Here is a 14,096-nt window from a genome sequence, read left to right on the forward strand (position 1 = left end):
AGCGATCTACTGCACTAGATATTTGTTATTGCTCCTTGCTGTATTTCACACTTGGATAGGCCATTCACAGTTCATTACTGAAACAGCTCTTGCTTCTGCTGCCAATATCATCACCCCTCATGCTTCTGTGCCTGGCCCTAAAGAGATTAAAACCTATCTCCTGCCTGAGCATATTTACTCTCTTCTCTTTGGAGGAATATAATGCAGTCATGCTTGTTAGAAATACGTATTAAAGGAGCTAGGGGGAAAGGCCACTACGAGAGCTAGGGGAAAGGAAATGTCTTTCTCAGAAAAATATTTAGCCCAGCAATGATGACTCAAGAAAATCCAAATGGTGCCTTCCATGGCTGCATAAAAAAATAATAAACCCAATAGCTAGCTACCTCTTAATAGTACCCCAAAGTCTGCCCTCTGAGCTGACCCACCTTACCCTGCCCAACTCTATGGCTGGTTGTTTACTTCAGAGTTATATCTGTTAAATCTAAAGGAAGAAATTACATGCACTGTATTACTCAATTGCACAAATGCAAATTATATTATAAACATTCCACAGCTAGTCCTTGGGCTGTGGAATGCTCTCCTCAAGAGGTTCACTGGCTAGAGATGTGAAGGCCTGTGGAAAAAAACCAGATTTTTTTTAAGGCACCCCCCCCCCATCTTTCTGTGTGTCCCCATTTTTTCTGGGTCTTCACATCTCTATGCCTGGCAGCTTTTAAATGCCAGGTGCATTCTTGTTTTCCAAAAAGACACATTCTTGTTTCCCCTTCCAAAGTTGATATCCCATGATTAAGTGACTGGATCTGTCAGCGAAGAGGTCCACTTATCTTACATATGCACCCGAGATATCTGATGTAGGGAATAGCAATAAACTTCCCTACCTTGTCCAAAGGTTCTCTTCCTCACCACCTTCAATTAGCTCTCCTCTAATTCTGGTTGTTGGTAGTGTGAATTGTCAGTCTCCTTAGACACATATTTAACACAGACCAACTTGTGCTCTTCCTCACTGGTGCTTCACAGGTGAGCTGATAAATGTGGTTTAAAATGTTCTGCAAAACCATCTGGCATCGTTTCAGAGAAAATGTGGGATTATATATATGCACAGTGGGACAGATATAATTACATCCTGCAGTCTTTAATATTTTAATGTTTTCATTTCATGGATCAGTTTTATGCTGGCTTATTAAGAAGTCTGGTTTTAGAGGGTGTTATCTATGCGCCACTTCCCTAGCTTTGTTCAGAGCACACAATCCATTTCCGAATGCTGGTTTGGTAAGGGTGTGCGTTTTTCATAATGATTTTTGTGTTGCATCCTTAAGATGGATTTGCAGAACTCAGTGCTGCATATGAAGAAAGTGTTGCCTGCATTCACTTGAGGAATAATAAGAATAATAAAACAACCACAACCTATTGTTCAGATTTAAATGGATGTTTTGTGCTCTGAAGTTTTCAGTACTTTTCTGAACATTTCAGCACACATATGCTTCAAAAAGGAAATGATGATTAACTTACGGAGATAAATGCACAGCAGACATCTAGATGTTTCTCCTAGCCATCCCTTTGCTTGAGAACTCCTGCTGAGTGCTGGAGATCCTTCCTACTGAATGGTGCCATGTGGGAAAGATCTACACAAGACCCCCTGCAATTTTTTTAAAAAAACGTTCACATTAGATTAACATCCTAACTTTTCTCTGAGACTGGGCCCATGGGTCTGCAGCAGCATGCCAGCTGCTCCTGTCCAATGGTACCTGAACTATATTCATAAATGGGCACCTACTAAGGTCCAGTGCCGAGGGCCTTCTGGTGGTGCCCTCGCTGCGAGAAGTGAAGTTACAGGGAATCAGGCAGAGAGCCTTCTTGTTTGTGGTGCCCTCCCCATGGAACGCCCTCCCAGTGGATGTCAAAGAAATAAGCAACTATCTTACTTTTAAAAGACATCTGAAGGCAGCCCTGTTTAGAGAAGCTTTTAATGTTTGATGCTGTATTGTGCTTTTAATATTTGGTTGGAAGCTGCTCAGAGTGGCTGAGGAAACCCAGCAGATGGGCGGGGGTATAAATAATAAATTATTATTATAATATATCATTATTGTTACAGTATTTTTCTATGTATAAGACTAGGTTGGGTTTTTTTAAACCAAAAATATAGGTTAAAAATTGGGGCTTGTCTTATACATGGGTAGTATTGAGGGGGTGTTTTCTTAATTTGGAGTCCCCCAAAATAGGGGGAATCTTGTACATGGGGGCATCTTATACATGGAAAAATATAGTATATACATTTTCAAATGTGTGTGTGGTAATTCCTCCTGGATACTCACATTCTTCATCATTTGTACACACCCATGCATGCACAGTATTCAGATTTACACACACACAATTCACACTCAACACTCATATACTCAAATTAAGCACATTTTATTCACATGTTATATGAATACATATGCACAGTGTTGACACACACAGATACATCTCAGTGTGCCTGCTGATCAGCTATCTCAGAGTGCTGGCTACTTCACCCATGGCTGAACTGCTTGCTATTAAAAAGACGTTGCCTATTAAAAAGCTTGTCTGTAAGCCTTACATATGGACAGATTTTTTTTATAAAAAAATATCAGCAGCATTTAAAAATTATAAAAAGTTATTAGTCAGGTTTTTTTAAAAAAAATAAAGATGAACTCAAAGTAACTCATAGAAACATACAAGTATAAGAACAACTTAAAATGCTCACCAATAGTTTCCTATTACTTCAGTAGCTCAACCAATCACTGGGGCTGGTGGTGTTTATTTCAATCAGCTGACTCCACAGCTTTTACAACAAACAATAGCTATGGGGGTTTCGAAAGCAAAGGTTTTTGTTGTTGTTGTCCATTTAATTTGATTTTTCACCTCCCCCTTCAAGTCAGCATGTTCTTTAATGGATATGTTCGGCATGTTCATTTGTTTGGCCATGGCAAACAGCCTCACATATGATCCAAAGCAGGCTTTGACTTTGAGAAAAATGATGCAAACTCCTTTATTGTCCTCAGAGATGAATCACTCAGGGATAATGTGAATTGTGTGCTATGGCAGGGCGCCTGTAGGTCTCCAGCAGCTAGGCACATCTGCTCAGCAATTCAAACTGCAATAGCTTCTTATTTGGGGCTGGGGACATGATTCTCCTACTCTAGAATCCCACAGAACAGTAGCATAAAAACCCAGCAAAGCTATGTTTCTTTCTCCAACCCAAACACCTGAGTATGCAGTGAAATACATTCTCTGCTCTTAGTCACTTGTATGAAGTATAGCGTCCAGGTCAAGGGAAGTAAAAGTACCACTTTATTCTGCCTTGGTCAGAGCACACCTGGAAAACTGTGTCAGCCTGGGAAAAAGGAGTCCGAGTGGAGATATGACAGTCACAATCAAATATCTAAAGGGCTGTCACATGGAAGATGAAGCAAGCTTGCTGTCTCCTGCTCTGGAAGGTAGGACCTGTACCAATGAATTCAAGTCATGAGAAGGAAGATTCTGACTAACCATCAGAAAGAACTTTCTGACAGTAAGAGCTATTTGACAGTGGAATGGTCTCCCTCAGAATGTTGTGGACTCTCCTTCATTGGAGGTTCCTAAGCAGAGGTTCCTAAGCAGAAGGTCATCTGCCCTGTATAATCTAGTTGAGAGTCCTGAATCGCAAGGGGTTGGATTAGATGACTCTCGGGATCCCTTCCAACTCTACAATTCTTTGATTCTGTGAGTGTTCTAGAATCGGGAAAGTATGGACCGGCTTTGGTTGATATTCTCTCCTAAGGGAGCAGGTGGAAGAAGGAACTTGGCTGTTTTTCTCTGCACCTGTGAGATGCCAACCACGGACGCTACCACCTTTCTTGTGTTTATCAAGAGTTAATTTGAAGTTTATTTGTATTAGCAAGGAAAAGGTAGACAAGCATTCTTTCATACTGAGGGCACCCAGTGGTTGGAGGGAGAGAGACTGGGGAAGCATTAAATCTGATTTGGATTGGCCAATGCTTGCCTTCAGCCCAGTGGTGTAGAAACTGTGACCTTCCAGATGTTGTTGGACCCCAACTCCCACCAGCATGGTCAGGAATGGTGGAGTTGCAGTCCAGCAACATTTGGAGAGCCATAGATTTCCTACCCCTGCTTTAGTCGTGCTCCCGTGTTACATTGTTGTAACGACTGCTTCCTTCTTGATTTCTTTTGAGGATCACCAGGGTGGGGGGAGTCAGGTAGTAATGGGAGAGGGTGGGTGTTGGATAAGATAGAAGATTTTTCCTGAGTGCTGAAACAACTAGGAATAGTCTTGTTACCTTTAAATGTTGGACCTTGGCTTATCCTTATCTTTTTTTTAGTGAAATGGCAATATGCCTTAGCAAGCAACAGCTTATGTACAAATTCATATTTTGTGCTCCATAACAACCTGAAGTATCAGGTTTCTGTGTGAAGCAAAAATAGGACCTAGGGCTTAGAAATGTAAATATTTGCATGCAGAGAACAGTCTGTTTTTCCTCCTGCTCTTTCATAGGCTGAATAGGACGCCGAAAAATAAATCAATGTTCTTCATGCTTGTCGACTGGTTTCGAAAGGTTCTCTATACTAATTTGGACTCTAGGTGCATTCTATGGTGTTTCTTTCCATGTAACCAATTTTGCAATTAATAGTTTAGGCTGAAATCACTTGTCAGGTTAAGAGGTTTCCCAGGTCAAGCAGGGGGTGTGGGATTGCAATCCTATGGAGTTAGACTCTTATGGAGTTCTCGGTGCTGTAATTATGGGACAAGTGTTTTTGGTTTTACAAATGTGTTCCCAAATTCTCCCCGAATCTGTCACTTTAGAACAGAGTTTCACAGAATGCAGCACTCCATTGTGGAATAATTTGCCTGGAATAACTCCAGTCCATTGGTCCTGTTTTGTCATCCCTCAGAGATGACTCATAATTTCTCAATGTGAAAGTCCCCGCAAGACTACAGAGCATAGCTGTGCCTCCTCTGCGCATGGTAAAGGATTTGTGAACCAGGCCTCTCCTGTAACATCAGTTGCCTCCCACATGCCCCCCTCCCAATTTCAGCAATCCTTCTTCCCAATTAAGGGGATGGAAGAAGCATGGAAGATCACAAATATGGATGAACAGTGTGCCACAGACTCACTTGGGAAAGGGCCATAATGGAAGAACATCTTATTTGCATGTAGAGGGTCCCAGAAGGACCCTGGCATTTCTGAGTAGGGCTGGGAAAGATTCCTTGTCTGAAACCTTGGTGGGAATGGCGAGCATCCATGTACCTCTGACCCACTCAGGTGGGCAGCAGGGATGCTGCTGTTACAATGGCAGCTCTGCAGCACTGACAGTCACTGCTGACAGTACTGACCTAGATGAACCAATTGTCTGACTCAGGATAAGGCATCTTCCTACAGTATGTTCCTATGCACACTCTGCCTCACTTCTTTGTTTATTTAAAATATTTCTAACCTGCCGTTTAGGGCATGCTACCCTCACAAGGGATGCAGGTGGCGCTGTGGTGTAAACTACTGAGCCTTGGGCTTTCCGATCAGAAGGTCGGTGGTTTGAATCCCTGCGACGGGGTGAGCTCCTATTGTTTGGTCCCAGCTCCTGCCAACCTAGCAGTTCAAAAGCACGTCAAAGTGCAAGTAGATAAATAGGTACTGCTCCAGTGGGAAGGTAAACAGCAATTCCTTGCTCTGCTCTGGTTTCGCCAGAAGTGGCCACATGACCTGGAAAAACTGTCTGCGGACAAACATTGGCTCCCTCGGCCAGTAAAGTGAGATGAGTGCCCCAACCCCAGAGTCATTCACGGCTGGACTTAACTGTCAGGGGTCCTTTACCTTACCCTCACAAGGCAGTTTTCATCATCATCATCATCATCATCATGAAGGAGGAATAAAATACCCTTTCAGTCTCACTAAGTTATTAGATACAGTCGTTCAAAGCTGGAGCATGTGCAGATGAGGCTAACTAAGATGATCAAAGGTCGAGAAGTCATGCCTTATGAAGAACGCTTGAAGGAGCTGGATATGTCAGCCTGGAAAAGAGGAGACTGAGAGAAGATATGATAGCCCTCTTCAAATATCTTAAGAGCTGTCACATGGAAGATGGAGCAAGCTTGTTTTCTCCTGCTCTAGAAGGTATGCCTCTGAGCCAATGGATTTAAGTTACATGAAAGGAGATTCTGACCCAACATCTGACAGTATGAACTGTCTGGAACAGTGGAACAGACTTCCTTGGAAGGTGGTGGAGTCTCCTTCATTGGAGATTTTTAAGCAGAGGTTGGATGGCCATCTGTTTTGGATGTTTTAGTTGAGATTCCTGTATTGCCGGGTGTAATGGGAATTGGGGTTGCTTGTGCGTAAACTGCAAACTGCTCCAAGCTGGTTGTATAGCTAAAACCTTTCCCTGGTTTGACAGCCCTTACAACGCGACTGTCTTAGTCACTGGCAGAATCCGTGAGTGGGCGTCTCCTAAACTTCCTCCAACATAGAAATTCTTTGACGCCAAGTCTCTTCCTAGATTCTCTGCGCGGAAGCCTTCTGCGCAGCGTGGGCGTGCCAAGCGGAGGTCCTGTGCTCTCTCCGCTGATCTCACTGGAAGAGTCTCGGAGCCTTCCCTCCGCAGTACTCTCAGCCTCCCCTTTCTCCCTGGTGTCCCCTGGATTTCCTTCCCCAGCGGAAGCTCTCTCTCTCTCCTTGCTAGTTCCCTCCCCTGCATCATTGGAGAGCCTTACCTCTCCTCTTGCCTCTGATGGCAGTTCCCTGACACCGGGTGTTCGACTAGATAATCAACTGTACAATTCTCTGATTCTATGATAAGCACAGCACATTGAGATATGCCAAACACAGACTTTGATTAAAATATGCCTTAAATAGTCCATAACTATTTCCCTAGGAAGGAAGTTCCAAAGGTTTGGGGAAACTACTAAAATGGCCCTATCCCTGGTATCCGCCAGTCTATAACAGCTTTCACTAGCTGGCTAGAGAGCAGGCCGCATATGAAGATCTTAAATCTTGGTAAGGTTTATATCGGTGCAGGTGTCCCATCAGATAATCTAGTCCCAAGCTATTTAAGCCAAAACCCAGTACTCTTGAGTTGGGCCCAGAAATGAGTGGGCAGCCAAGGTAACCATTGCAGTTTTGTTGCACATGTAAGGTATCCCACAGCCAGAGATTAATAAGGCCTGGAATGACATTTGGGAAGCTGAACATTACATGATTTCCCATTGTCTGAGACATAAAGACATAGCCATCATGTTTAATTTCCTTAGTCTCAATAAAGTGTGTTTAAAGGGTAAAAACATGTTTCTACAAGTACGTTTCAAATTAAAAAGTCTCCAGTTGCTGCCAGTTCACACTTATGGTAAGCATTCTTCATTCCGTTGAGTTCTTTGACATTTGATTTTGCAAAGCATGTAATTGAAAACTCTACCTTTTTACTCACTGCCGAAGCTTGAAGCCGCACAAGTTAATGCTGAATTATTTTTAGTATATATTTAAGTTTATTCACGCTGAAAGGTGGCACTTATCTTTTGTAATTTTAGAGCAGCGATTTGAATAAAAACATGAGTATAGTTCCACTTTGAATGCCACGTGACAGGTGGGAGCAACATTTGATCTATTCTGAGATGACAAAATATATGTGTGTTGTTTTTTAAAAAACATACCTATAGACTCAAGTATCCAATTTAGATTTCTGAGGCCTCTTGCATGGGTTGGAGTGCAAATGTTTATTTCTGTGCTTGGCTGCCCACAGTTTCAGGCCAAATGTTTTGCCCATAATGCAGTTGGTACCTGCCTGAGCCCTTCATCCGTCACCTGCAGTGCCTACCTGCAAGTATGTTTTCCTCAGGCCTGGAATGAGAGTGGCAGTGGAAGAGACGTGTTTTGCAGCCTCTGGGCTTGAAGCTGGACCAGGCGGCAGTAACTGGTCCATGGCAGCAGCATCCCATTGGTATGTGTGCATGTGAGAGGAAGGGGGAGGGAAGGAGGCAGTCTCTGCGTTTCAGGTAGGAGTGAAATATGCCATTTGTGTGTATGTGGATGAAAGGAAACGAGGCAGCTTCTCTTTGGGTGTGTTTGTGGGAGGAATGTACTTGAACTGTATTGGGGGGGACCTTTGCAACCTGCAACGAGGTCTTGGTAATGCCATTATCTACTTCAGTGGAGTTGTTCCAGATCATCACACCTTTACAGCATCTGTGCTACTGGCTCTCAAACTTTGGGATTGTTGAAATAGATGCAGCAACAAAATTATCAATTTGAGTTGTGCAACTCAAATTGGGTCTACTAGGCCCAAACTATTTAAGCAACATGGACTAAAGTTGCTCCTGGGGCCGCTCTGGGATTAAGGGCCCTCAAGCTTAAGCTTCATTAGTTTCATAGTAGATCTGCCCCTCATTCCCACGCAAAAACACGCAAGGAAGCTGTGGAGCAAGGTGTGGGAAGGACTTTGGCCTGGGGAGGAGGAGTCTCATGGGCCAGTAAGAGAAGCCCAGAGGCTGCATTTGGCTCACAGGCCTGAGGCACACCAATCCTGGTTTAGGACCTGAGGTCCTAAAGCCACCGAAGGCCTATAATCAGCCAGCCCGATTTCTGGCTTTCTACCAAGCAGATGATTGATAATTTTGGATCGAGAGCCAATGCCGAAATCCCAAACCATGTTTGGATGTGTTGCTTCTTGATGGAATGTCAAGTGGCACCCAGTACCCAAATATATATAGTTCATCATCAACAATGTTTGTGCCAATGAAACTCATTCAGTTTAGTATACATTTGTGCCAAGAAAAACCTTCTGTAGTGTTTATAGGAAACACATCTGAAGAAGGATAGCTCTGGGCATCTGGTTTTCTTAGACAGAAGAGGCTCCTTCTTTTTCTCACTTCACAATCTGTTCACTCAACCACTTTCTTCTATCAAAAGGCACAACATAATTCCTCCCTGCCTTCACCCTCCTTTCCTCCTTAGATGTACAATCCCATAAGCAAGTTGGGATAAGGTATATATACCTGTCCAAACTTGCTTATGGGATTGCTACTACAAAATGAAATGTTAAGCATATTTTCTAAAAACCGGGCTCTCTTAGGATGTTGTTTTCTGTCTCTACTGCCAACTTTTCAGTGACTGCAGCATTGAGAGGCTTATCACTGTAGGGAGATTTCACTGTTAATGGAATTAGGTACAGGCAGGTTGTAATCAAAGGCAGGTTGTGATAAAGACAATAATTGATTGGAATGAAACTTAGGAACGGAGAGAAGGAAGTTAGCTTCACTTCCCATCTTAATTACAAGATTCGTCTCTCATTTGGATTTATTTTTTTCAATGAAGAAGCAGAAGCAGAAAAAGCTCCAAGAGAGTTTAATATTGGTTGTTTATTGTTATCAGTAGAGAACAGGAAAGTAAAGAAATTGGTTATGTAAATGAGAGAGGCATTTTATGAATTCTCCTGCTAGAGATGGATGTGGGGGCTATTGTGCCCAGCTTATTTTCATTCCAGCTTTGTTCTGGTTCTATACCTATTTACTTTTAAGTCAAAGAAGATTAGTATGTTTTTCTCTCAAGATTTTATTCCTAGGGATTCCCCTCCCCCTTTAAAGAGCAGATCTTTTTATTTTTCACAGAGATGTCTTAATATTTCAGTTTTAGGCAATAAGAAAATGATTGCATATATGAGTTGGTTCTCTGTACAGATTGAACATGTTAAAATATGTTCAATCTGTACAGAGACCCATGGGTATAGGGTGATATATGAATTCAAATAATAATAATAAAAGTAATAAATATAGTGCTGATACTGATTGGAAACAATACAGTGGTGCTTCGCAAGACGAAATTAATTCGTTCCGCGAGTTTTTTTGTCTAGCGAATTTTTCGTCTTGCGAAGCACGAAATCCCATAGGAATGCATTGAAATTCAATTAATGCGTTCCTATGGTCAAAAAAAGTCCAAACAAAGTCAAATTTGGTGCAACAAGAGTTTATTAAGTGCTCTTTAAAGTCACACATACTGTAAAGAGCATTTCAAAAATTGAAGGAACAATAAATTAAGTTTCTAAACATGACAGAAAAACATTTAAAAATCAACAAAGTGTACAGTACATTTTCTAAGACTCTGGGGGACAACTCGAAGAAGGTTCCTCTTCCACTCTTTGCTTCTTGCTGAAGAACCTGTCCATGGTCTGCTGCTTCATCCGCCTTTTCAGCACCTCCCTGAAAGGCGGCATGACCCTCGTATCAAAAGTGTTCACAAGGTCATGTGCCTCATGCTTGTCAGGGTGGTGCCACTGTGCAAAAGCCTGCACATCCTTCCATTTCATGCAAATGTCCCTCAGTTCTTTGGAGGACAGCCGTTCCTCAGTTGCTTCCTCCTCTTCCAGTGAGGCCTGCTCCTGCGCAGCCTCTGCCTGCAGTTCGACCAGCTCCTGGGTGGTCAGCTCGTGGTCGTGCTCCTCCACCAGCTCACTGATGTCCGCCTCTGTGACCTCCAGGCCCATGGTCCTCCCCAAGGCAACAATGTCCTGCGCCACTGTTGACTCTGGTGCATCAGAGTCACTTGGTGCCACACAGTCCGGCCACAGGCTGCGCCAAGCGCAATTCAAATTTCTCTGGCTGATCCCGTTCCAGGCCGTGGTGATCAACTTCAAGCAGGTGACGATGTCGAAGTGGTCCTTCCAGAATTCCCGCAGGGTGATGGTGGTGCAATCAGTCACCTCGAAGCATCGCCTGAAAAGCTCCTTGGTGTAGAGTTTTTTGAAATTGGCGATGACCTGCTGATCCATCGGCTGGAGCAGTGGCGTGGTGTTAGGCAGCAGGAACATGATTCTGATGAAGCTGAACTCCTCCAACAAGTCCAACTCAAGGCCTTTAGGATGAGCAGGAGCATTGTCCATCAGAAGCAAAGCCTTCAGCGGCAGGTCGTTGTCCAGCAGGTACTGTTTGACAGCAGGGCCAAAAGCAAGATTGACCCAGTCCACAAACAGCACACGTGTGACCCAAGCCTTACTGTTGGATCGCCACATGACACTCAGCTGCTCCTTGTCGACCTTGTGTTTCTTGAAGGCCCGTGGGTTCTCCGAGTGGTACACCAGCAGGGGCTTGATCTTCAGGTCGCCACTTGTGTTGGCACAGAAGAGCAGGGTCATACGGTCCTTCATGGGCTTGTGGCCAGGCAACTTGGCCTCCTCCTGTGTGATGAAAGTCCTTTTGGGCATCCTCTTCCAAAACAGCCTGGTCTCGTCACAGTTGAAGACCTGCTGTGGAACGTAGCCCTCTGTCTTCACAGCCTCCAGGAACTCTGCTGCAAAGTCTTCAGCCGCAGAAACATCAGAACTGGCAGCCTCTCCATGCCTGACCATGCTGTGGATTCCAGATCTTGCCTTGAACCGGTCAAACCAACCTCTGCTTGCCTTGAAGACTTCTGGCTCACCTGAGGTTCCTGGCTGTTCCCGGACGAGGTCTGCGTGCAAGGCCTTGGCCTTCTCACAAATGACGGCCTCAGTCACTGTGTCCCCTGCACGCTGCTTCTCTTCTAACCAGATGAGCAGCAGCTTCTCCACCTCCTCCAGAACAGCTGAGCGGTTCTTCACGATCCTGGTGACTCCCTTGGCTGCATCAGTCGCAAGGATCTTCTCCCTCATCTTCAGGATGGTCCCAATGGTCGATGGATTCCTCCCATACTCCCTGGCGAGGTCTGTCACACGCATTCCACAGTCGTGCTTCCGGATGATCTCCTTCTTCATTTTCCAGTGTCACCTTCTCCTTCTTCCTCTCGCCGGCCTCTGCAGCAGCAGTCTTCTTGGGTCCCATGGCAGCACAGCTCCTACCTTCGCAAACTCAAAAAAGAAAAGAAAAGAAAAAAAGATCAGTGCTTCACATCCAAAAAATTCAAAAGCACCCAGCCACCCACCACACAGAAATTCAAACCCAGAACCAAGTCCTTGAATTCCAAACACCCAACCCAAAATCCAAAAAACCCCCAAAAAGTTTTAAAAGTTTAACTTACCAAATGGCTGCAAAAGAAGTTTTGGAAAAGCTTCAAAAATCAGCAAAGTCTTCTAAAACCTCAAATGGCTGCAAAAAGAAGTTTTGGAAAAGCTTCAAAAATCAGCAAAGTCTTCAAAAACCTCAACTGTCCCCCCAGCCACCCACCCACCACACAGAAATTGCAAACCCCTCCCCAACTGTTGTAAACCCCTCCCCAACTGGTCCCCCAGCCACCCACCGCACAGAAATTCAAATCCAGATTTTTTTTTAAAAAAACAACAACATGGACCAATGGTCACAGAAAATCATAAAAATGCGGAAAAAAAACCACACAAGCTCCCAGATTCTTGCAAACCCCTCCCCAACTGTTCCCACGGGAAGCCACCACACAGAAATTCAAATCCAGAATTTTTTTTTAAAAAACCCAACATGGCCCAATGGTCACAGAAAATCATAAAACCCCCCCCAAAAAAACCGCACAAGCTCCCAGATTCTTGCAAACCCCTCCTCAACTGTTCCCCCAGCCAGCCACCACACAGAAATTCAAACCCAGATTTTTTTTTTAAAACAACAACAACATGGCCCAATGGTCACAGTAAATCATAAAAATTCAAAAAAAAAAAAAAACACACACCACGCAAGCTCCCAGATTCTTGCAAACCCCTCCTGAACTGTTTCCCCAGCCAGCCACCACACAGAAATTCAAACCCAGAATTTTTTTTTAAAAAAACAACAACATGGCCCAATGGTCACAGAAAATCATAAAAATTCAAAAAAACCCACACAAGCTCCCAAATTCTTGCAAACCCCTCCCCAACTGTTCCCCCAGCCAGCCACCACACAGAAATTCAAACCCAGATTTTTTTAAAAAAACAACAACATGGCCCAATGGTCACAGAAAATCATAAAAATTCAAAAAAAACCCACACAAGCTCCCAGATTCTTGCAAACCCCTCCTGAACTGTTCCCCCAGCCAGCCACCACACAGAAATTCAAACCCAGATTTTTTTTAAAAAAAACCCAACATGGCCCAATGGTCACAGAAAATCAGAAAAATGCAGGAAAAAACCACACAAGCTCCCAGATTCTTGCAAACCCCTCCTCAACTGTTCCCCCAGCCAGCCACCACACAGAAATTCAAACCCAGAATTTTTTTTAAAAAAAAACAACATGGCCCAATGGTCACAGAAAATCATAAAAATGCAGAAAAAACCACACAAGCTCCCAGATTCTTGCAAACCCCTCCCCAACTGTTCCCCCAGCCACCCACCACACAGAAATTCAAACCCAGATTATTTTTTTAAAAAAACAGCAGAGTGGCCCAATGGTCACAAAAAATCATAAAAATGCAGAAAAAACCACACAAGCTCCCAGATTCTTGCAAACCCCTCCTCAACTGTTCCCCCAGCCACCCACCACACAGAAATTCAAACCCAGATTATTTTTTTAAAAAAACAGCAGAGTGGCCCAATGGTCACAAAAAATCATAAAAATGCAGAAAAAAACCACACAAGCCTCCAGATTCTTGCAAACCCCTCCCCAACACCAAGTCCTTGAATTCCAAACACCCAAACCCAAAATCCAAACCCCCCCCAAAAAGTTTTAAAAGTTTAACTTACCAAATGGCTGCAAAAGAAGTTTTGGAAAAGCTTCAAAAATCAGCAAAGTCTTCAAAAACCTCAAAAAAGGCTACCACACCGCGTGCTATGAGTTGCTCCTCTAAGTCAAGTCACAACTGCACCTCTTCAAGCAATGCACCCTGGATATTAACGGTTTTAAGAAAAAGGAAACAAACTTGCAAGACGTTTTCGTCTTGCGAAGCAAGCCCATAGGGAAATTCGTCTTGCGAAGCAGCTCAAAAACCACAAAACCCTTCCGTCTAGCAAGTTTTTCGTCTTGCGAGGCATTCGTCTTGCGGGGCACCACTGTATTCAGCCTAGTTGAGTTTATACCCAGCTAGTAATAGCTAAAATACTAGGCAAGTTCACACACTATGTGTTCAACATGTAATGGCAGCAATGCTGAGTGACGTATTGCATGTGTAAAATGCCTGTCATTGACTAAACATTACAGATAGAGCATTCATATATATCTTGAAATCACTTTGCACACGTTCCCCCCCCCCCCC

General features: G+C 43.7%; 1 protein-coding gene across 1 annotated transcript; it reads right to left on the bottom strand.

Moving 5' to 3' along the window:
* Positions 1-9,945: 9,945 nt before the first annotated feature.
* Positions 9,946-13,895, bottom strand: LOC310699717 (tigger transposable element-derived protein 1-like). Its single transcript, XM_083488151.1, has 2 exons — positions 13,588-13,895; positions 9,946-12,055 (listed from the first exon to the last, which is right to left on the bottom strand). Exon 2 carries the CDS (start codon positions 11,722-11,724, stop codon positions 10,090-10,092), a length of 1,635 nt encoding a protein of 544 aa, XP_083344277.1. The 5' UTR covers positions 11,725-12,055; positions 13,588-13,895; the 3' UTR covers positions 9,946-10,089.
* Positions 13,896-14,096: the final 201 nt, after the last annotated feature.

Source organism: Podarcis liolepis (genome assembly GCF_965112155.1).
Source record: "Podarcis liolepis genome assembly, chromosome: 2".
Taxonomy (NCBI): Eukaryota; Metazoa; Chordata; class Lepidosauria; order Squamata; family Lacertidae; genus Podarcis; species Podarcis liolepis.

Coding starts and splice junctions, on each gene's coding strand:
- LOC310699717 (XM_083488151.1), bottom strand. CDS start 11,724: ATGAAGAAGGAGATCATCCGGAAGCACGACTGTGGAATGCGTGTGACA.